The following is a 22,402-nucleotide window of genomic DNA, read 5'->3' as shown; positions in this document are numbered from 1 at the left end:
AAACCCTCATATTTTCACGTCTAATTCCAGGCTGCAAGCGAAAGGAATAAAAGTTTGCATGGTCGGCGACGGCATAAACGATTCCCCGGCACTCGCACAGGCCGACGTCGGGATGGCCATAGCTGCGGGCACAGACGTGGCCGTCGAGGCCGCTCACGTTGTACTTATGAGAAACGATCTCTTGGACGTAGTCGCCTGCTTGGAACTTTCAAGAAAGACTGTTAATAGGATAAGACTTAACTTTTTGTTTGCCAGCATGTATAATCTCTTAGGTAAGTAAGGGTAAGTCTGTGTCGTAACACGGTACCATTTTCGTATCTGATTTTAGGTATTCCCCTGGCGGGCGGCGCGTTCAGTATGATAGGGTTCATGCTGGCCCCGTGGATGGCCAGCGCCGCAATGGCTCTCAGTTCCGTGTCCGTGGTGGGATCCAGTCTGTTGCTCAAATTGTGGAGGAAGCCGACAAAAGAGCAGCTGGAGACCCCCGAATATCTCGCTAGTAAAGACAGCGATTCCCTTGATGCAATTTCGATACACCGAGGTCTAGACGACATCGAGCAGATAAGCGGCAGCCCCTCGACGTTGTCAAGGTACCATTCGCAATGTGATTACTAACTCGTACGAAATTGATAGCCAATATTACACGTTTCGGAAAATTTCGGTATTTGTAATTAAATTTTGATTGAATAATTTGGATATGGGATAAAAGGTTTAATTTATTTAATATTTTTAGATTCAGTTCAGTGTAGTATCGTTCTTCCAAATTTTAAGTTCACATGAATAATGAAAATAGAACAGTATTACACCATATTCGAACAAAGTCTGTACGATACATTTGAAAAAGTATTAAAAGTGGTACCTACCTCTTTTGTATTTTATAAAACTATTCAAATAGTTCAGATCATTAAGTTATGAATTTTGCAGTTCGAGTAATTCTTGAAATTATTAAATATTTCTACCTTGGTCGTTCGAAAGAAATTGCAAAATATTTTCAAGAATTACATCGTTTTTGACTATATTTTCCAAGGATGCTTGGGGATTTCAGATGACTTTCAAATGTAGATTTGAATGAAAGTGTACAAAAATGAAAGAGAACCTAGTGAGTATTTTGAGTTCTTTGCCCCTTTTTTACATTTTCCAGCTTCTTCAGCGTATACTTTCGTTGTTGCTGCATGTTGTACATATTTTTTTATTTATTTGTGATATTGAAGAGTTTTATTTTGTTTTACAATTACAGCATGATTTTTTTACGTTTTTTATTTTATATGTGTGTGATCGTCTCACCCTTCCCCCCCTTCTTCATTAACACCCACCTCCCCCACCCCAAAAAAAACATTTTGTATAAAGTATAACATAACCAACCAATCATATGCTTTTAAAAATGCTATCATCAATTTTTTTAGACTGAAACTTGCAGTCTTTCATCAGTAAATCTGTATATTATAAATACTTATCCTCTATAATAAAACATTCAATTGAAAAAGATCGTCGCAGCAAATAATATCTCATTTTTATAAATTCTCTTAAAACTAATGGCAGTTCAATTTAAATTCTAAAATCTTTTTAATAATTTTAAATTCTCAATTTTATTTTCGATTTGTAGATTTTCGTAGATGCGTTTTTGTTAAATCGAACACCTAAAAATATCTATTTCTTTTTAAACATTTGTAGAACTAATTCAAAAGGCAAATTGTAAATTTTTCAGTCAGGACTTCAGATTTTACATTATTTTAGAATATATTTGCATTCTGGAAAATAAAAAAATATATTAGGTATATGCATTAGGGTTGCCCAAAATAAACGAATTTTTTTTTTCGTGTTGTGAAAATGTTAGTTTATCATGTTTTAACAGCCCTCAAAAAATCAGCTTAAAAAAAATTTTTTTAGAGGTCTCAAGATTTTTAAAACCAAAATCGTCAAAAATTGAATTTTTTTTTTAATTTTTTTTCTCGATATTTTATCATTTTCTAGGTTGAAAAAAATCTTGATTCTGAAAATTTCAAATCGATATTTTCTAAAGGTCAACTCATAATTATTTTAACTTAAAAAGTAGTGTATTTATAATGTTTTCGAGCGACGTTTAAAAATAAATATCAACGAATTAATAATTTTTTTTATTGAATTTGATGAACAAAAGAAAAAAAATAAATCACGACAGTTAAAAAATTTCTCGAGGAAAAATTTACCACTGCACTGTGAGTCAAATATTTATAATTTTTTAAAATTTAAGGGTCTCGTGATTTATTTCTATTCATTTGTTCATCAAATTCAATAAAATAAAATTATTAGTTCGTTGATATTTATTTTTAGAGGTCGCTCGAAAACAGGTACACCTTTAGAAATTAAAATATCCATTTGAAATTTTCAGAATTGAGATTTTTTTGAACCTAAAAAATGATAAAGTAACGAGAAAAAATATTTTAAAAAAATTAAATTTTTGACGATTTTGGAAATTTTTAAAAATCTTGATCGACCTCAAAAAAATTTTTAAGCTGATTTTTTGGGGGGGCTCTTAAAACAGGATAAACTAACATATTTTAACAAGAGACACGAAAAAAAATTTTTTTTTTGGGCCACCCTAATATGCATATACAGGCTGTCACGCTTAAATGTGATACAAGCCTGTAGCTTCTTTGTTTTTGACCGATTTCAAAATTTTTTTTTTAGAATGTAGGATAAAAAACTAATTAAAATGCTGCTGTTTTTATTAATGCAATTCACGGCCAACTAGGACGCGTTTTTTTGACGTCAAAAGATATATTTTCTCATTCAGCATCCCTTAAAATGTTTTATCACCAAGTTTCATCAAATTCAATACATCTTCAGACAAGCACTAGTTGCCCGTGTATTGCATTAATAAAAAACAGCAGTATCACAGTCAGATAGTTTTTTTACCCTACATTTCATAAAAAAAAATTTTTAAAGCAGCCAAAATATGAAGTTACAAGCTTATATTACATTTCACGACATCATGGAGTGGTTATTTGGAAAAAAATCTAATACCAATCAGCTATTTTGATGTCAAGAAACCGTATCCTAGTTGGCTGTGAATTGTATTAATAAAAACAGCAGAATCACAGTTAGATAATTTTTTTACCCTACATTCCCAAATAAAAATTTTTGAAATCGGCCAAAAAATAAAGAAGTTACAGGCTTGTATCATATTTAAGCGCAACACCCCATATATATGTTTTTTTTACTCTGTACCAACTGATGAAAATAAATTGGTCATTTTGATAATAAAGGTTGATACCCATACCCCATACCATTTTTTATGGTATAATTTCTACACCCACAAACAATAGTCTTAAGAGAAATATTTGTAGAAGAAATTTGTGAAATATTTCTTTTCATAATTAACTGACAGCCATTTTTTTTATTTTTCTCAAAATTTTAATTTTTCATAAAATTTGCATTTTAAAGTTTGAAAAGTAGAATGTTATTATAAAATTAAAATAGGTACCTGTAACTACATACAAAATGTAATTTTATCTTATACAGAGCCATAAATGATTACAAGCCAAGTGACCCGTAATTTTATTTGGAACAGTATTTTTATTTCCGTTATATTGGTAATTAAATTTCAGTAGAATTTTTAAAACAATTTACATTAAAACGTAACATTACGTTTTACTGGCTGTGATTTGTGTAAATTTCCAAGATATTCTATTCAACCAATCAGCGATCTCACTATCTCGAGTGTAGATGTTAACGGTTTGTTACTGTTCATGGTAAACGAATCATTAATACTGGCGACGCTAAGATTTAGGGATTTTTCATTACCAGTAAGAAGAAAATAAAAGATTACAAAAAATTCACGAAAAATGAACTGTATGAATCATAACAAATAACCTATTTTATTTACCAAGTAAAAGAAACCGACTTGGTATGAAAAATATTATTTTCATTGTAACATTGAAATCTCTATTACTTATTAACACAATTCAACCATAGAACATTGAATTAAGTAAAGAAAAATAGTTTAAAAGCATATTATTTTTTTTGCAAAACTTTTTGACCGATAACCATTACGTTTTTATTGAAAATTCATACCAAAAGGAACCTCAACAAATTCACATCAGATTCTAAGAAGAAAAAACTCTATGAAACCGCATTTATGTAGAAAAAATAAATAAATCCATTTTGTACGTAGTAGAAAAGACGCACCTAGGTAAAAAGAGTTGAAAATTAAACAGTATCAAGATATGACGAAAGTAAATAAACGTATCGACAGATTTTTTCTTTATTTGAAAACTAAAGAAAGTAATAAAAGTAAAAAGGTACAAACTCAATTGAGTAATATTTTAATGGTTCATTCCATTTCAAGATTCATCATGTGGAAACGGTGATACGACGTGCAAACGATCTGTTTAATATCGGCTTAATATTAGACAACTAGCTTAAGATAGCAAACCAAGAGATGACAGTTCTATGTTCATATGTACTTAATTCAAGTACTTACTATTGAAAATTCCAGTAAAAGATAATCAAAGCAATAATGTAAATCAGTGAATGTATTTATGCTGTCGTATTCAATTGTAAGGTTCATGAGTGTACTGCATGTATTTATTTACTCTTCATTGCGTTTTGACAGTTAATAAACTATAACAAAGTGTGTAGTTTCTTCCTTTTGGTTATTTTATTGGTTTTTCTAATATTCTTTTATATGTTTTATTTGATATTAATTAATTTTCCTTAATTATTGTGTGATTCAAAATATAACAGCATTTGATGCTTACAAAAAATGTTCGCACAATGAAAATCATTGAGGATTTTATTTTTCAAGCTACCTTTCGTCTTCGGAAGATTAAAATTAAATGTCGGAAGAATCAGTCAACTTGGTAGGTAGTGTGAATAAGTTTTTGCTTGAGTTTTTTGTTTGGTTGTGCTATACCAGCCGAAAGTTTTGTTTTTCGATAGTCTTTAAGTTCTAACAAATAAAGTACCCCTGAATGATTATTTCTAATTTCTGAGTGAGTTTTTTCGAAGTAATGTGCAGAGTTCGGGGACATGCATCAAATCGGTTGACTAATATAAATACTAACATGTTCACAGAAATATGTAAATAATAATATCTCTACCCCTCATTCTAATCGTAAGGATTAGCCCAGAAGTTGGAAACTTGTGCGGCATATTATTATTCAATGAGGATCGCATCCATGACGGAGACATTCATCGATTCAAGTACTAACACCTCGAACCGCTCGACCACCGGTTGACCGATCGATTAGAGAAATTTTTATTGTCATTGGTTATATTAGAACATATTACTATACACATTTCTAAGTTTTCTGGATACAAAATGTCTTACATTTAACAGTAATAACAATTCAGCGTCCACTTTTACAGAAGTCGATATGCTAAGCTATTAAGGCATGAATTATACTATTTGGTCGTAACGCTTTATGTTTCCCAAAATGTATCCTGAATTTTTTCCGACACTTTTGTGTTTTTTCTTTTCTCGTCATATTGACTGGTCTGCATATACACGCTTTTTTATATCCCCTAATATCTTGTGGGTACGCATGTTCGCAAGTGACCCATTTTAAGTATTACGTCAAGAGCACCAGCCTGTCCGGCCTAATGGCTGCAAGGACAAAGAACAGATGCGGGACGCGCCAGGGCTCCAGGAAAGGTCCACGTCAGATTGGCACCAGCGACGAGATACATATACCTGCGAGCGACTTCACAACGGGACTCTCCAGCGAACGCTTGCTCCGACAACATTTCTTCTCACTAAACTTGGTTTTCAATAAAAATACTTTTATTTTACCGTTTAGAGAGAGTTTCATTTTGCTGCACACCGAAAGCAACCCTCAACCCATAATAGCGTTTTCAATTTGTTTATTGCGGTAACTAAGAAACGTTAATATGTTGCATATATCATCATGATATTACACATTTCACCATGAATGCTTTGATTCTGACTAACCGCCATGAACATCTAGTAAACAACTGAAATGAAAAGTGGAACAGTAAACCCAATACAACTCTAATATGAGCCGCATGTCCCCAACTCTAATAAATAATAAGTAATGTACATATTTAGACCTTTGGTCTTGTTATGACTTGCACATGCTTTATTTTTTTTGTTTGAGATTATGAGCTTTTTTGTTTTTATAATTTTTTGCTGTTGCGTTTTGTCTCTGTTTGTTTGTTCGTTTTCAATTAATGATATTGTGGGAAACAACCACTCCGCAAGCTGTATGCCCCACCTGGCATTAAATTACACCACCAATATTTAGTAAATAAATGATGTTTCCATTTTGGCGGTGTTTATTTATCGGCATTGTGTTCACCAAAAAAAAAAAAAAACATTTTCTTCGTAGTCAGTATAGTAGCTATAAGGTTTTTATATAATAATTTAGGGAGCTAATTTTTTTTGCAGATTTCTGGGCAAGAACAGACCTGGTCGAGAACTGCTTCTTAACCACGACGAGGAAGAACCAGGCATTTCTTTCAGCAAAGGAAAGTATGATGTCAGCGAACCCCTCATGTAAAATCCTTTATCTCTGTTAATATTTAAACACTAGGCAAATTAGTCATATCAGGGTTGAATTAAAAATAAAACAATTCCATAAGTTTACCATTACACTAGTACTTAACATATTACTTCCAGTCCAAAGGGGTGACTTTTTAACTCTCGGACGCATATTTTCTATTTCGATTTAATTTATACTTACTCGATATACATGTACGTTGCAATACGTACAAAATATATAAATGAATCCTGGTGCAGAATTGAGGAATCTCCTATGTTATTTTGTGATAATTTACAAGTAATAAATGTATGAAAACATATCTGCCTTTATCGTTTTATTTCAGTTCTTTAAAAGGAAAAATTTGATAACAAACGTTATGGAGAAATCATCACCCACCAGGATGGTGTGGATTGCTGGTTGATTGGTTATTGGATTGTCGTCTTTTTTAACTTGCGCATGATGTGTCATATAACAAGGTTTACTTTCTTTTTTAAAAATATCAAGTTATCCATTTTTTAAAACAAAACATGTAACTATAACCTCAAAATTTTGACAGTTCAGGGGTATATTTTTATAGATGATGTCAAAGTTTAGATAACTAAAATGCAATTTAGAGGAACGAGATATGTTCAAGACGTATTGCGTAACTTATCTGAATTTGTTTTATGTGAAAATTGCATTTTTAATTATCTGAACTTTGACATTGTCAATGAAAATTGAACTAAACTGTCAAAATTTTGTTTATAATTAGTCGAATGTTTTGTTTTCATAGCACTCTTTACAAAAATAGATAATTTAGTACTGACGACATCATCGTAATCAGAAAAATGTGCTGAAGAAAAACAGAAGTTGCATATCATTTCCCCATTGTGGTATGAGTCATAATTAATACTACTAGTTACCTGAATTACCCAGAAAAAAAAATGTCCCAACAACGTCTGAGTTTATAAAGTTCAGCTCTCCGTTTTTGATTTTAAAAAAAGAAAAACGAGCACCTAAATTTTTAATTTTTTATGAATAACCCTAAACGAAATAAGGTAGGTCAAATGTGTCATTAAATTCCATAACTTTACCCTAATTTCAGCGATCTTGTACTTTTTAAGATAACTAATAAACGGTGCGACTCGAACAACGGGCACATTCTTTATTATTTAGAACTAAAATGTGTTTTTATGAGTTTAATTATTAGGAATGTTAAGGATATCGGATGCATGGGATTGTCTCCATTGAAAAACAATATATTTTTTATTAAAAATTGTACTTCAAAACATCTAATAAAATATTTACTAATAAAATTTAATATAATAATTATTGTGGTATCAAAGTTGCTGAAGTATACTTAAATATTCTACAAAGGTAACGCCAAAAATATACAGGGTGTTACAAATTAGTATGTCAACACGTTAACCACATATTCGTTGGACTAAAATAATTTGACTTCTCTTATGTCACTGTTCATTTCGGAGCCCCATTTTCAAAATACAGGGTGTCACAATTAAAATTTAAAAAATGATTTCTATTAATAACTCTGGTGATTGCAGAGATATTTATTTGAAATTTAGCACATATTTTGATCTTAAGTCGGCACCCATTTTATGTAATTTTGGTTTAAAATATCAAAGTGCAAACGGAGGGGAGGGGAGTTGCAGTACCCATGGAACCCTATTTTTTTAGTACGCCTATTGAATACAATAAAATTGATCATCATGATCAGCGATATTTAATTTCAGCTAAATCTAAAGTCTAAAAAAGTTGCACATCTCGTTCGTACAGCAAGCCCCAAATCAAAATATGTGGTTTCAGCCTAAAGTGCTCTTTGCCTCGTACAATTCGTTTCTTTAACTATTGTTTAATTAGTATTGGTACCATATAAAACAAATTTTTCATAAAATCCCAAAAATTAAAGTCCAACATCGACTAAATAGATGTCGCATATCCAAAAAAGTTACAATATCTCGTAAACGAGGCCCCAAATAAAAATCTTACAAGAGTGAAAAAAATATAATAAAATGTCGCTTTATCTAAAAAAAAATATTCGGAAAGTATAGGCGTACTCAAAAAAAAATATAGGGGGTCCATGGACACTGTAACCCCCTCCCCTTAAACCAAAATTACACAAAAAGTGTGCCAACATAAGATCAAAATATGTGCTAATTTCAAATAAATATTTCTACAATCACCAGAGTTATCAAAAAAAATCATTTTTTTAATTTTAATTTTGACACCCTGTATTTTTAAAATGGGGCACCGAAATGAAAAGTGGCCTAAGAAAAGTTCCATTATTTTAGTCCAAATAATAGTGGTTAAATGCTTGACCTACTATTTTGTAACACCCTGTATAATATAAACACATTTTAAATTAATATGCTATTTTTGAATAATACAAGAATCTCTCCTAAGCGATGTTTGGAATATATTTAATTTATTAACAATCATTGGAATTTAAATCAATATTTTTTATCAATAAACCATTGCTTTTTTTTTAAATCGGTTTGGTAATTAATTAAAAGTTAAAAGCTAATAATGAAAATGACAAATCCTCTGCAAGACTTATGACACCACATTTATAAAAACAAATAAAAACAACAAAAAATAATAGAAAGAAAAAAAGCTGATGTAACTTTTTGGCAGTTAAGGAAGAAACCAACGCCTGAAAGCAAAACCAATTTTTAGAAAATTAACCAATTTTGGCCAAGTTTCTAAAAACAAATACAGGATGGTATCTACTCATTTTCCATGAATATAAAAACAAGCAGTGTTTAAACGCTTATAATTTCTGCTACAAATAGGATTGTCAGATCTCTGGATTTTGATGGTACTTTTAGACATCAATTATACAACGCCCGATATTTCCTGATTGCATCATTTGCTTAACCTTATTTTTTTTATTCATCAATTATACAAACGAGTCACGTCTCCGAGTCTGTTATGAAATAGATCTGGTAACCCTAGCTACAAATCATACAGTTATACAGGGTGAGTCATTAATCACTATATCTTGACGTTAATCTGCCATTATGCTGTGTACCATTATTAATGACTCACCCTGTATATTGACTTGAAGTAGACCAAAACCATTGTTTAATTGAGAATTACTTAATATCGCTATGGCTTATTATCATCACATCCACATGCATAATGCAATTTACTTACCAACAAGGCTGCGTGTGTTATAAACTAAAAAAATTAGAGCCCCTTATATTACCATTACCGATTAGCAATGAAATCGTTATTATTCAAACTGCAGACAAATATTTTAATGTTTTTGTACTCTTAAAATGTTACATTATTCTACAGTTTACAAGCAAGCATAATACACAGTACAAGAACACATCAGAATCTACTCATGCTTATATGAAATTACGTTTTAGTTGTACCGCAAAAATTGATAACTACATTATATATAAAAAATTTAAAAACTCACCGAATTATATCTTCCTAGTTCGCAGGCTTCTCTTCTGCGTTTCGGCCTTAATTTTTACTGTTTTACTCCTCGTTTCGTAACTATCCCTTAGGTCATGTTCCTTTGCCTTGTTCTCTGAAATAGTCGCGAGACATATGCGTACATTTAATAAAATATTATAACGAGGAAAAAAAATACCTGGTTGAGTTAAATCTCCAATATGATTTTCCTTTCGACATTGCTCTTTAGATTTTTCAAAAATCGATTTATTTGGTCTGCATTTTTTGTTATACAATACTACGCAGGGTTTGTTGTCATTTTTTAACACGTAGTCAAGCTTTTCTCCCATTTTATCCAAAGGACTAACGTTTGAGTAATTGACCTCGTACGGCATGCTTGCAGTTTTATCAATCGATGCGTCTAGAATAAACATCGATGATGTAAAAACGATGGAAAAATTAATAAAGAGAAAACGTCATGTACAAATGCAGAAAATATTTAATTCAAAATTAAAGAATATATCATATGTATATTGGGCTGGGGATTGAGTAATGTCCGTTTTTTTTCAAATTTAAAAATTCACATGAAAATTAAACGCTTCGCCAAATTAACACGGCATTCAAAAGAGGACTTATTCTATCAGATTATGATTTTGGTTGATTCGTTAGATTTAATTTTTGTGAATTTTCATTCATTTGAAATGAAATGTCAAGTTGATAAAAATGATCATTTTCGGCACTCGCTTCTTTTTATTTTTAACCGAGACGGGGAAAACGCTAAAGCCACTCAAGTTGCTCGAGAAATTTGTGGTGTATATGGTGATGATGCAATAAATGAACGGACGTCCCATCGATAGTTTTCGTGTTTTCAAGACGGTGATTTCAACCTTAAAGACATGAATCGTTCCAGACGTCCTGTTGAGTTTGATGAAGAGCAATTGAATCGACTCCTCCAGGAAAATCCAAGACAATCAACAAAGGAATTGGCTCAGGAGATTGGACGTCATCACAAACAGTAGTAAACCACCTGCATTTGATGGGAAAAGCTCAAAGACTCGGTGCCTGGGCCCCACATGTTCTCAACGAAATCAGTAAGAACGTTCCATAATAAGGTACGGTTTTTTCATCATATTGTCACTGGTGATGAAAAATGGTGTCTGTAAGTGAACTTGAAATAACGGAAATAATGGTTAAGCCACAAAAAACAAACAACTCCTAGAACAAGACCAGAACTTCATCCTCGAAAGACAATGTTATACATCTGGTGGGATTGGAAAGGGATTCTTTATTTTGAACTCGTACCAAACAATCAAACCGTCAACACAGAACTCTATGTCGAACAACTATGATGACTCCACGCAGCTCTACAATGTTTTTTTGCAACATGACAACACACGTCCACATATCACCAATATAGTCAAAAGGGCTATTCGACAATTGAATAGGGAAGTTCTGCCCCACCCACCTTACTCTCCTCATCTCATGCCATCTGATTTTCACCTCTTCCGCTCTTTGTCAAATGGGTTAAGAGCTTGATTGGATGAATTTTTTGAGTCAAAACCGGAGGCATAAAGAGGCATAAAGAAACTTGTGAATGTTTTAAAGAGGTCATAAATAACGATGGATCACTGATTATTGATAAGCGTAGAGTTAAAAATAAAATATCTTAAATTCGATTCCCCAATCCATTAAAATTATACTTGATTGTTGATAAGCTTACATTTAATTTCTTTGTACTTAAATTTTCAGAGAAAAAATTTTGTTTTTAATAAAAAAAATGTATGTGATAAAAAAACAATGTGTACCTTTCCGACATTCTCTTGTATTGGACGTATTGATTATTTTACGGGATCTTAAAGGATATCTTGATGGTTGCTCCTGTATTATGGCATTTCTTTTCTCCTGTAGTTCATTGTCATCCTTCGTATTTGTTGCCCACATCTCTAAAATAAATATAAAATAATAATATTTTTACTTTTTTTTTTGGTATCAAATTTGATAGCTTTGGAAGTTGATAAATTGTATAACTATTTAGTTGTAAGAGTACCTTCATTTTTTTTCTTATTTTCAGAGGAAACAGATGATTTTTCTTGGGAAGGAATTTCCTCGAACTTATTTCGTCCATTTCTCATGTGACGTTTAATAAGTCTGGCGTCTGGTGTCTTTAAAACGACTCTTAGTGACTTATCGTTGATGTCTATAACACCGCTACAAGATTTCTTGCATTCTCTCTTGGAATTTAAAGCATGATGTTTACAATGTTCACTATTTTCCAAAATTTGTTCCTTCATTGTTTCCCAGTCCTCATCATCGCCACTTTCTATGTTTGACTTTTTGATATCGGAGGAAAGTCTTTCAACTCCACTTCTGACTTCTTTTTTAGCCGTTTCCTTCAGTTTGAAGGCTAAGGCGTTTCGTCTTGTGTTCACCATCAACGTCCGGTTTTTCTCGACGATTCCCAATAATTTGTTCATACGAAAAAGCGTTTTATGAAGCAGCTTGGTTGAAATTTTACTTGCATCTCTCAGAGCCATTTTGTGATAAACTTTCTTTGTTACAGATTTATTTGTCGGAGAGGTAGTTTTTGATCGATCAGTACTCTTTCTTTTGATACTTACGACTTTATACTTTAATTTCTTTTTTTCTTCTTTGGCAAAACTTTTTTCTATGACACTTTTAATGAATTTCAAATCATCGTGCATGTCATCCACTTCTGTTGTCACGTATCGATCTACTTCTTTTAAAACTAACTCAGTACCGATTTCTAGCTTCTCGTACAACTTCTTTAAAATCCCAATATGTTGCCTCAAAGAACTGCTGAGGTGTTTCAAATTTTCTTTGCCGGTTGCATCATTATCCGTTGCATCATACTGAATTGTTCTAGCTTTTTCTAATAACGTTAAGATTTCTTCTCTATTAATTTTATCGGTGGTAGCCTTTTGTCTTTCTTCATTCGAAATACTTTTATCTGACACATTCTCTTCTGAACCACTTTCAGTTTCGTTAGGATGTAAGCACTTTACTTGGCTTCTGTCGCAAGCACTGTACGGCGCAATGTTTACTTTGTTGCTATCAAAATTTACCAGTTCCAAGAATCCATTTTCTTTTATTAGTAGTACTGCAGTTTCATTTGAACTACTTTCTTCACATGTTGAATTACATAAAACTGTTTTGAGGTCTCCAGAAGAGTTGTCATGAATCCCAACTCCAGCAGAATTCTGGTTCTGAATTGAAGAAGTATTTGCTGCTTCTGTGCAGTTATTTACTTCTTGAAAAATACTTTCAATTGTACTATCTTTATTAACCAATCTCTGTATTTCCGTGCCTTTCGTATGTAGAGGATTTTCTATGATGCCAACGTGAGAGTTGTCTGAAAAATCTGAAGTTGTCTCTATATCCTCCGATTGATCGACATGTATTTCTGCCTCTAATATAAGTTTGGCCAAGATATCAGTTTTCTTTGTTTTCGCTTGAGTCATACTTTCATTTTTTTCTGTTTTGTTTTGATCGAACAATCTGTTTTCTTTGATTATGTATGTTATAGCATCTTCAAATCTTGCAGCATCTACACATACATTTGATAATGCTGGGGAGCTGACATTAATTTCATCAACTCTTTTTTGATTTTCTTCTTTTGTTCTATCAGTTTTATTCCCATCCTCAGTTTTACTAAAATCTTGATTGATCTCGGTGTGTTCCTGGCAATAATTATGATCCAGATTTTCTCCAGTTTGATTTACCATAGCAGATGGTTCCTTAGGACCTAAAGATTTATTTCTAATGTTTATCTCTTCAATAAATTCGTCCATTTCTTTCAAGATAGCAGCATCCTCATTTGAAATGGCAATTTCCTTCGCATGTATATATTTTGGGTCAACTTCCCACTTTTCCTCACAGTTGATATGTTTTTCTTCAGTATTTGCTTCATCTATTTTGTTAATTGTGTCTTCGTCGGTGTTATTAATAACCTGATTGGTATCATGAATTATTGTGGTGGAACCATCTTCGAAATTAATCTTCAAATTTTGAAATTGAATGTCTTTCATAGCAATGCAATCCAAAGTCTCTTTCTTCGGAACCATTTCCTGTTTGATACTAATTTTTCTGGGGCTTTCAAATATTTTTTCTGGAAGTCTCTTTAATTCTTCCCTGGTAAAAAGCGAGTACCCATCTTCCGAGCTGTCTGAAATCAGTATGGATTCTAAATGTCGCTGTGCCTCTTTAACTTCTTCGTTTATATCTTGTTCCTTATTGATTTGGTCTATAAATTCTTCTTCTCTTAGTTTGTATTCATGTATACCAGACGGTACTTTGGTAGGATCTAAAATTTTGATTTCTTGGTGTGTTTTTGGAGGAACATCAACATTTAAATGTGTTGTTATATCTCCAGCCCCAAGTTGAGCCTCAAGTGCAGGACCGTACTTTTTATCAATCAGTTCCATAATTTTCTCCTCGCTCGTATCATCATCAACGCTTACTATTTCATTTTCCACATCTGAAAATAAATGTTATACAAAATTTTGCAATTATAAAAAAGGTACTCACCGTTTTCTGTAATGCTTTTATTATTGGTAGAACTAGCTCTGGACAGATCAGCAAAATCGACAAATTTAGTCTTTTCTAGTCCTTCTTCTACGACTAAAACTTTCCTCTTGTATTTTTTATGTGGTGTCGATTTAATTTTATTGCTACGTGATGCCTGATATTTGCTCTTTGCTAATTTGAGAGGGAAGTATCGGCAACTTGCACCTTCAGTACCCTGAGAGGAGCTTGCTTTGACTTCGTTACATGCTTTTGAAATAAATGACACATTGTTGGCTGTAAAGTTCCTTTTGAGGTCTTGCAGCCTTTGTTTTTTTTGTTGAAGACCCAACTGCTTAAGAGAAAAAAACTCATTGGGTTTAAGCACTATCACCTTCCTGTTCGTGCTTTCTGCAATGTAAAAAAATTGCAGATTTAACAGGTAATTATATTAATGTTCTTCAGTGAAGAAGAGTACCTAGGTGTATATACAGCGTGGTAAAAAAGTTCTGCATAAAATTCATATTTTCGTTAAACAATTTTTTTTTTCGAAAAACGGTGAGACCCGTCGATATTTATTTGATCCAGGGCACCTTGTTATGTAGAAATTTTTTTTCAGCGATGACAATTTTTTTTTAAATGACAACGCATATTTTTTTCGTTCCAAATTGATGAAGTGATAATTATCTAAACAACGGTGTGAAAATTTCGATGTCTTACATAACAATTTTTTTTAGAAAAATGCACCTTAAGTTCTTGAATGCAATAATTTGCTGTTTACGGATCAAATGCCTTAGAAAAAAATTTATTCGGCAGAAAGCATTTCAGATAACTTAAGTTGCAACTGGTGTTATGTAATATTTGCGGAATTATTCATCAGATATTGTCAGGATCCTGATTAAACTGCAAAATTTAGAACCAAGTTCAACCGCACAAAATCCAAATAGTATGTAGCAAATTAAGGTCGACTTTTTGTCTTCGAGTTTGCCGATAAATTCCTAAAAAAAAAAGATCCAAAGAAATGTTTACTTGAAAGGAGTAGATTACCTGAAATATTGAAGACTAAAAATCAGTACCGATTTAACATTCTTTGGTGAAATCGTTTAATTCGAAATGGCAAAACTTAGTGAACGCGAAAGAATTGATATTTTGAGGATGATTGGTTTCGGCGATAAGTTACGAACCCATCAAGAAGCTTGCCAATTATTTAATGCAACGTACCCTGACAGACCACCAATTACGCAATCTACGGTTAGTAGGGTACTGGCAAGGTTTGAGGAAACTGGTAGTGTGAAAGATGCTCCTCGTGCGGGTCGTCCTAGAGTAGATGATGAAACTAGATTGAATATCCTGGTGGAGCTCCAGGACAACCCTCATTCTAGTACAAGGTCGATTGCATTGAACAATGATATTTCACATGTAACTGTGGTGAACTTTCTCAAAAAAGAGAAATTTCACCCCTATAAGGGTCACTTGATACATGCATTGACTGAGGACGACCCAGACCGCCGTCTCCACTTTTGTGAAGATTTAATGCATCGATGTAACGGAGACCCCGACTTCCTCAAGAACATAATTTTTTCTGACGAGGCTACTTTTTATCTTAATGGATCGGTGCATCGACATAACTGCCGGTATTGGTCTCAGGAAAACCCGCACTGGGTGCAAGAAGTAGATCATCAGCACCCCCGAAAGGTGAACGTTTGGGCGGGAATAATAGGGCGTCGTATTTTAGGCCCGTATTTTTTCGAGGAAAATTTAACTGCTGCTCGCTATTTGGATTTCCTGCGGTTCGATTTGGTCCCAAGCTTAGCAGAGTTATTCCCGAACAACGAGGATCCTGATATTCCTGAGGAAAGAATTTGGTTTCAGCAGGATGGTGCACCGCCCCATTATGGAGTGCAAGTACGGGAGTACTTGAATAACACGTTTACTGGCCGGTGGATCGGGCGACGCGGAACAATCGAGTGGCCTCCGCGTTCGCCTGATTTAACACCTCTAGACTTTTTTTTGTGGGGCTATTTGAAATCGCGTGTGTACACAAACAGACCAGGTGATTTGGAAGAACTTAAAAACCGTATTCGTTTTGAAATAAATCAAATCGACCCGGGAATGCTTGAACGAAGTGTAGACGGCGTTTACACACGCTTAGGACAATGCCAAATGGTACAGGGTGGGCAATTCGAACAATTTCGCTAGACTTACACAAACATTAGTGTAATTTTACTCGTTTGAAATGTAATTTTGTCAACTTTGTCCTTTTCGGAGCCATTAATAGTGTAAGTAGACAATTATCACTTATAAGAACTTAAGGTGCATTTTTCTAAAAAAAATTGTTATGTAAGACATCGAAATTTTCACACCGTTGTTTAGATAATTATCACTGTCATCAATTTCGAACGAAAAAAATATGCGTTGTCATTTAAAAAAAAAATTATGTCATCGCTGCCGTAAGTGAATTATCGAAAAAAAAAATTTCCACATAACAAGGTGCCCTGGATCAAATAAAAATCGACGGGTCTCACCGTTTTTCGAAAAAAAAATTGTTTAACGAAAATATGAATTTTATGCAGAACTTTTTTACCACGCTGTATATTTTACTAGTACAAAATCTATGGACAGAGTGATTATTTGAGTTTTTCTAGTTTTACTGATTTTTATCGTACCATACCATGAAATCTAGAATATGACAAAAAGTTTTGACTATAATATTATTAACATATCAAGAAATAATTACAAAATGACTGACCAATTCAAGTAATACACTGCAACTAATTCTATTCTTCATGATCCTTATTATGAATATGGTAGATTTTAATGGCAAAGGTAAATCTAAAAGCAGAAGGGAGAGTCCAATAACAGATGTTTGTGAAATTATCAGACTTTAACATCTACATCTCAATAACTATTGGAAGTAGAAAAAATTATTTTTGTTTGTCATTAATAAGGGCTTTTCTGAATTGTATATGTAGTACAAAACTCTAAGAAAAATGTTCCTATATACAGGGTGAACTTTAATAATAGGTGTTATATATCAGTTCCTCATATTTTACGATACTTTTTGCAATATCTTTATTTTTAATTTTTTTTACCATAAATACCGTCGACGTACTAAGGCTAAAGAGTTGAAACAAAAAAGCATTGCTTAAAATGTATCTTTACTTTTTGCAGAAAATAACAATAATCCTAAATTATGCAGCTTTCTTATTATAATTTTTAGTGAATGAGACATCTTTTATATGATAGCTACATATATATTTATTGATAAAACAAAGTTTTATTAAGTGTTACAATATAGATGTTCAAAAATATTTCCTCTTTCTCAAATACACAAGTTAATTCGCTGAATGATATCAATGTGAACGTCATGTAGCATTTCTGGTGTAACATCAAGACAAGACAAGCGCTTGTCTTATTCTAGGTATTTATCATATCGTCACGAGTAGTAGGTGGCTCTCTGTATACCCTGTCTTTTATAAACCACCACAAAAAAAAGTCAAGTGATGTAAGGTCACATGATCTAGGAAGCCATGACAGTGGCCCACCTCGACCAATCCATCTATTAGGATAAATTTCATCAAGATAGGCTTGGCTTCTTTTCTTGAGAAATTCATTACGAACAGGTAACAACAAAACCATACAAACAATATTAATATTAATTAAGAATAACTATTTGAATCACAGAAAAACGTTACTTCAACAGTCAAAACTATTGACAGTTACAAACATTTCTTTTATTTTACTGCCACATATCAATGCCTCCCTAGGATATTTTGATAAAAAATAACGAAATTGCTAAAAATATATCGTAGAATAAGAGGGACTGATATACGAGTATAACACCTATTATGAAAGTTACATTCTGAGAAGGTCTTTCACATCCAGATAAAAAATATAGGGTGTTCTATTTAAAAAAACAAAATTTTTGCCTTTGAAAAAGATAACATTTGTTACGATTTTGTGACTCACCCTGTACATACATGATTCGGAAAACTAAACATCGAATTCCATTTATTATCCTTTATAAGAGAAAATAGTAACTATGAAATAGGGTCAATTATGGGTGGTTAAAATTGGAGGACTTAGTAAAGTTTTGCCACATAATTTTTGGCGTTTTTTTAAATTGTCTTAAAAAAAAATTGGTCAGAGAATCATCTGTCAGTGAAATATTGCAACACTCTGTATATAGAGTTGTGTAAGAGTTGTAAAGCGACGATGTGGCAATCAGCCCGGAATTCATTCAATCATCTGTATAATAGAGGGCAAACAAAATTAAATATTTTTTTAATGGAACATCCTAGGTATAGGTACTTATATTTTCAGAAATTTGTTTATATAATACTTAAGATTATAGAGGGACATAAGAATAAATTTGTATCTTTTTAAAACTCAAATAAATACTAATTGTTCTACAGATAACTATATAGGTGCCAATATTACTCACATAGCTATAATGTTCTTGTTCAAGAACGTTAAATAGATTTTAAAATACTTATTTTATTGCTTACTTAATATTTAAAGTACCATGTAGAAAGTTTTATCATACATTGACGGTAAACTGGCTTTTGTTTAAGTATGAATTAAATTTGATGAATATTGAAAAAAAGACGTAACAATTTGCAGCGTTATTGGATAAAATTTTAAAATTTCCAACTCACCATATTCTCTTGAAGAATTTGCCATGGAGAAAAAATTTAAATCACCCCAACTTTAACAAGCGCGAAGGTAAGAAGCACGAAGCAAATTAAGAACAGCGCATGCGGTACTTGCTGAAGCTTTTTTTATTTAGCATATTCTAGATTCTAGAATTGAACGTATCCAATAAAAACGCTTCTTTTCCTTAATTACCAAATATGTAAAGAGAAACCCTAAAGAATATCAGTACAGCTCTAACAAAATTCCTGCATTGTTTGGAGATTTACCCGCGATTTTTTGGTATTGGTTAATGCTCAAGGTGAACTTTATTATCGGGGCGTTGATTGGTTAACATTTAAAAAATTACCCTTGAATGTTAGAGCGGGAAAGAAGTCGTCCTTGTCTAATACTAGAATGAGAATGCATAACTGTTGGATACAAGAACAAACTGCGTTCATTGGACGTAGCTTCGGCCAATCGTGCTATTATGATTCTGTTAATTCCAAGAAAAATGTACAGCGCAAATATGGAAATTATGCATTTAAATTAGACAATAGACATATGTCTAATTGGTTGCATATGCTACAACATTGAATTCACAAACGCAAAAATTGAGATGCAAGGGCGAAATACCTAACCATAAAATTTTTTTTTAGAATGTAGGGTAAAAAAGCTCTATATCTGACTGTGATACTGCTGTTTTTATTAATGGCCAACAAGGACGCATTTTTTTGATGTCAAAACAGCTAATTGGTACTCATATTAACGATTTTTTTTTCAAAAAACAGATTATTATTCTCATTCAGCATCCCTTAAAATGTCTTATCACCAAGTTTCATTAAATTCGAGACGTCTTCAGTCAAGCATTCCATTTCCATGATGTCGCACTTAAATATGTGATACCTACAAACCTGTAACCTAACAATCTCTTATAACAACCGTGTTATTTTGATGCCTCTTTCGGCATTTTAAAAAATGAAGTGAAAAGTTAAAAAGGATTAACTATTCCTTGTATTGTAGGGCCTATAGTGATAGAATTAAGCCTTTTCAAGAAAAATTTTTCATACAAAAATTACATATTTTTTCCCGCAGAATTCGAAACTGTAACAAAAATACGGATTTCCATTTAAAAAATCAAAATTGACCTTGAAATGACCTTGATTATTGACATTAAGATTAATATCAAGGTCACGGCAATTTGATCCTCCCGAAACCTGACAACTTTTGTTGGAAATATTTTTCACCATCTTCTTTATTTCTCAAGATAACCTGAGAATTAAAAAATGAAACAGTAAAAGTATAGCGCACTCTGGCGAGAGAACGAAGCATTTTCAAAAAATATTTCATACAAATGTTACATATTTTTCCTGCGGAATTAAAAAATCAAGGTTGTCCTTGGAATGACCTTGATAATTGACTTCAAGGTCACCATAATTTGACGCCCTCGATACCTAATAACTTTTGTTCGAAATATTTTTTTATGTCGAATTAAAAAAATTGTGCGGCGTGATACATTGAAATGGGACACCTTGTATTAACTATTAATAGAGGCAGTAAATGATTTATATTTCATTCTCATACTTATTAACATATTAAGTAATCAATATAGTATCTACATGTACTACAATTTCCGGTAATGAGATTATTTTTGTTACATACCTATTTATTTACATATTAACTGATCAATTTTCTAATAAATGCGTGCTAAATAACTAGGTATGGTATTATCATATAATCTTGTACTGAAAATATTATGTATACACGAGATTTATTTTTGCATTAAACAACTATAAACTAAACAGCTTTGTCATTTAGTTTTTAGTAAATTAATGATAATTGTTGCCGCTAATAATATAAACAGATAATGATACTTTTATATTATTTGTATACATTTTCATTTTACTGTTTTAGGTATAGATTTGAAACATCTGTTATGTCCTGGCCTCTACACTTGTACAGGGCATAGCTTCCAGCACTTGTGATTTCGAGTTGCCCTAAATATTTCACAGTCTACCCTACCTCGATACAAATAGTTTAATTTAATTTCGGTCTACAAAACCTATGCCTTTCTTATTTCACTCAGAGACTCATTGTCAGATTTTTGAAGAGCAAAATGTTAGACTTAGACACTGACAGGAGAGTGTAACTGGCGCCCCCTAGAAGTGATTTCAGCACAGTTACTATATTCGTCACCAAGATCAGTAAAAGATGTATAAAGATCTTGATTCGTAACAGCACAAATCTTTTAGTGTGATGTCACATATTTCGGCTACCCACAACAACTTGTCATAGTTAAAATTGTACAAACCTAATCTGACCCTTGTGTACTGTTTACGTAGATACTATAAAAACGAACAACTTCAAATTAATTTATTTTTACAAGGATTTGGAACTATTTAACAACAACCAACACGTGTTTCGTAAAATAGATACACTAATGTGCTTAAAACTTACAAAAACGATATAAAAGAATATTCCTAAATTTAAATAAAGTAAAAATTTAACATTACCCGTGTTATTCCTAATGCGCATGCTCGGAAAGAATAGCCTCATACGCAGGTGAGATCTTGTTGATATATTACCCACTAAACACGAAACGTAAATGAAACGTTGCAAATGAGATGTTTTACTAAACAATTGAAACATTAATTAACTAGAAACGTTTCTGTTTCATTACAGAAATGTAGCACTTGAAAACTTATTTAGTGAAACATAGCCGAAACGTTACAATTGAAGAGAGTTTGAAACATTACTCGAAACATTACCTTTCGATCTCGGAAACATAACAGACGCACAACCCTTTGCTATTTTTGCTTATCTTATGGACAGGGTTGCCGTTTTGCCAGTAATTACTGGCATTTGCCAGGAATAAAGAGTCCTGCCAGTAAATTTGCCAGGATTGACTTAACGTCAGAAATTTGCCAGGGGAGCAACATTTTCAGGGATGTCGATTTGCAAATAACCCCCAACATTTGCATTATTGCATTTGTTATTAAAAGATCATAAATAAGCATCACAGAGCACAGAGATTACTTTAATCAGTTTTAAGAATTTCGATTCACGATATCACCGCTAGATGACGATGTATCATGCTTCTTTACTATTATATTTTGTCACACTTGGCACTCGGCAGCGATCCTTGTTTAATGTTTAATATTACAGGTTACAGAGTGATAGTGATAGCTATTTATACACTGACGGGATACGACGGTTAAGACAAAGGTAATAATCACCAAAATAATAGATTAAACTATTAAATTGCCAGGAATTGCAAGTAATAATATAATTAAGTTTTGCCAGGAAATGTCAGGAATGCAATCAAGTTTCGTCAGTAATTTCGTGTCGACCTAGTGGCAACCCTG

General features: G+C 32.5%; 1 protein-coding gene and 1 long non-coding RNA gene across 7 annotated transcripts in view; one reads left to right on the top strand and one right to left on the bottom strand.

The window, feature by feature from the left end:
* LOC108907004 (copper-transporting ATPase 1) overlaps positions 1-6,801 on the top strand; it is a 37,050-nt gene extending 30,249 nt beyond the window's left edge. For 5 of the 6 annotated variants that reach the window (XM_018710467.2, XM_018710465.2, XM_018710469.2 and 2 more), the window contains exons 12-14: positions 31-272; positions 329-590; positions 6,389-6,500. In XM_018710467.2, coding sequence (XP_018565983.1) covers positions 31-272; positions 329-590; positions 6,389-6,500 — 616 coding nt within the window. Of the gene's footprint in view, positions 1-30; positions 273-328; positions 591-6,388 lie in introns of all 6 variants that reach the window. The other variant, XM_018710464.2, reaches the window with a different exon arrangement.
* A 3,170-nt stretch (positions 6,802-9,971) lies between these two features.
* LOC108907000 lies at positions 9,972-10,289 on the bottom strand. The gene is made up of 2 exons (XR_001964314.1): positions 10,084-10,289; positions 9,972-10,020 (listed from the first exon to the last, which is right to left on the bottom strand). It is a non-coding gene; the product is annotated as an uncharacterized LOC108907000 (long non-coding RNA).
* Positions 10,290-22,402: the final 12,113 nt, after the last annotated feature.

This window comes from Anoplophora glabripennis, unplaced genomic scaffold (assembly GCF_000390285.2).
Source record: "Anoplophora glabripennis isolate ALB-LARVAE unplaced genomic scaffold, Agla_2.0 scaffold317, whole genome shotgun sequence".
Taxonomy (NCBI): domain Eukaryota; kingdom Metazoa; phylum Arthropoda; class Insecta; order Coleoptera; family Cerambycidae; genus Anoplophora; species Anoplophora glabripennis.
This window is presented reverse-complemented; position numbering and strand designations above follow the sequence as displayed.